At 35.4% G+C, this 2,500-nt stretch overlaps 1 protein-coding gene across 1 annotated transcript in view; it reads left to right on the top strand.

Moving 5' to 3' along the window:
• The window catches only part of pch2 (pachytene checkpoint 2 protein), a 7,829-nt gene that overhangs the window by 2,607 nt on the left and 2,722 nt on the right, over positions 1 to 2,500 (top strand). The window contains exons 4-7 of the mRNA XM_043029142.2: positions 294 to 415; positions 1,105 to 1,298; positions 1,910 to 2,063; positions 2,197 to 2,309. Coding sequence (XP_042885076.2) covers positions 294 to 415; positions 1,105 to 1,298; positions 1,910 to 2,063; positions 2,197 to 2,309 — 583 coding nt within the window. The remainder of the gene's footprint in view (positions 1 to 293; positions 416 to 1,104; positions 1,299 to 1,909; positions 2,064 to 2,196; positions 2,310 to 2,500) is intronic.

Raw genomic sequence — 2,500 nt, 5'->3', positions numbered from 1 at the left:
CTATTATAAATGATAAGATGATATGCATTAGCATCATATACTGATGCCAATTTGATTTTTATTATTCTGAAAACTTTAGCCAGTGATAGAACATTGTGAAACTAGAAAAGATAGAGAGGGAGAGATTTATTATCAGTGGTTGTCTTTGTTATGGAGCAGTCTGTGCATTCATAAATTTGTTAAGAATATATTTTGATGGTGGTTTTACAAGTACCATTGAGAACAAGGAGTGTTCTTATGTTGTGTTATATGTTACAGAGTCTTGCTCATAATTATAATTTCCTTTATAACAGGAAAAACTACCCTGAGCAAAGCTTTGGCGCAGAAACTAAGTATCCGCCTGGAACCCCGCTACAAATATGCCCAACTTGTTGAAATCAATTCACATTCACTCTTCTCCAAGTGGTTTTCTGAGGTACCCAAGTGATATCAAGTGATTTTATGTTTGATAGGCTGAGTATTTATTTGTTATAACTGTATTTAATCTGTTGATTCAAGGAGTGCATGTATACATGCCCCATCTTTGTAGTTTTGCTATATTTATTTTATTATTATTATTATTATTATTAATTTTTTCTTCATTTTTTTATGTGTATGTATTTATTTATGTATATATGTATGTTCATACCTCTGTGTGTGCGTGTGTGCGCGCGTGCATACACGCGAGTGTGTGTGTGTGTGCGTGTGCATGCGTGTATTTGTGTGCGCTTAGCCACCATGGAGTTAATTAGTAGGCCCATCTGACCTCACATGTTTATTCCATTCCTAGAATTTTTGGATATTGTTGTGATGGTTATTGTTATTAATATTATAACAATGTAGCAATTCTTATTCATGGGGTAAACAGGTAAGGTATAATAGATCTCATAATTGACTCCTTGGTGACTTGGCACATGTGGAGTTCTTGTGTAAAATCAATTTGAAAAAAATCAAACTGTAGTAGAGAGAGCATGTTGTAGGTACTGATAGCTTAACAGACTTCTGAGTCGTCAATTTTATTTTTATGTTACATCACATCTAGTTTGAGATAATATGTTTCTAACATTTATTATTATAACCTGTCATCATCCTGTAGATTTCTTATGATTTTTTCCTCTTCTGTAGAGTGGTAAATTGGTGCAGAAGATGTTCACCAAGATCACAGAGATGGTCGAGGATCCTCAGTCCCTTGTTTTAGTGCTTATTGATGAGGTTGAGAGTCTGACGTGTTCGAGAGCCTCCTGTTCAAATGGGACAGAGCCAAGTGATGCCGTTCGAGTTGTTAATGCTGTGCTGACCCAGTTGGATCAGCTTAAAAAGTATGTTCATTGGCAGGAATGTATTATGCTTTTACTTGCTTTTTGTTAGAACTTCATTATGTTCGACAGATACACATACATTTTTTCTTTCTTTCTTTCTTTTTTCATCTATTCCTTCTGATGGCAGAGACTGAGAAATCTAATCCTAGCCTGTAGCAGATTGGTTAATGCAATTTCACAAATATATAGATTGTCACTATACTTTCATATGGAAGACATTAAGTATATTATATATTCAGGACAGGGACTAATGGGGCTGTATTAGCACTGAATTATAGAACGATTATTAATTGCCAATACTTTCTGATTGCTGTTGCAAGAAGCACAGTTCTTGTGTTGTCACATTTTCTACTTTGAATTTTCTTTACTGTTTCATTTTCATTGATGCATTAACCTAAAGAATTATGAATGTCATTGAAATCTATTTAAAGGTGACTTCTATAAAGAATGTATCCTGAAAGAATGCAGGTCAACATTTTTCTCTAAATATGAAGTTAAGCTTCTTACTGATATTCATACTTACTCAAATACCCATATTATATTTGTGTGAATGAAGTCAGTCAGTCAACCAAAAAAAACAATAATAACCATTGACTCTTTTTCGCCTTCAGGTACCCCAATTGCCTCATCCTGACCACTTCCAATATCACTGGCACCATTGACCTCGCCTTTGTCGACCGAGCAGATATCAAGCAGTACCTAGGTCTCCCCTCCAAAGGTGCCATCTACCAGATCTACCATTCTTGTATTCTTGAGTTGGAGAGGGTAAGATGTTGACCTCTTGAGTATGTGCTGGATGTTATATTAGTTACACAAACTTTTTTTATTTTGACATATTGAACCCTTCCACTCATTCCATTTAACCTATCATTATCTTACTTCTTTTTTTAAATTCTAGACTGGCATTATTGTTGATAGTGAAAGACTCTTCACTCTGAAGGAATTGAATTTGATAAAAATGGCTGAGACTAAAGCAACACAACCATCATTGCTGTTGATGAAGATTGCAGAGTGAGTACTTTTCAGTATTTGTACCAGCTGGGTTTTAAAATGTAGGAAATATGTGTTAACTTGTGAGAAAGAGAGTGAGTGAGTGTGTGAGTGTGTGAGTGTGTGTGTGTGTGTGTGTGTGTGTGTGTGTGTGTGTGTGTGTGTGCATGCATGCATGTGTGCAGAGGATGCTGAAAGGGAAAAAATTGGAT

The sequence above is a fragment of the Penaeus japonicus genome, unplaced genomic scaffold, assembly GCF_977035675.1.
Source record: "Penaeus japonicus unplaced genomic scaffold, GWHDUDI00000001_assembly GWHDUDI00000028, whole genome shotgun sequence".
In the NCBI taxonomy this organism is placed as follows: domain Eukaryota; kingdom Metazoa; phylum Arthropoda; class Malacostraca; order Decapoda; family Penaeidae; genus Penaeus; species Penaeus japonicus.
The sequence above is the reverse complement of the archived record's forward strand: the minus strand, read 5'-3'. Positions and strand labels throughout refer to the sequence as shown.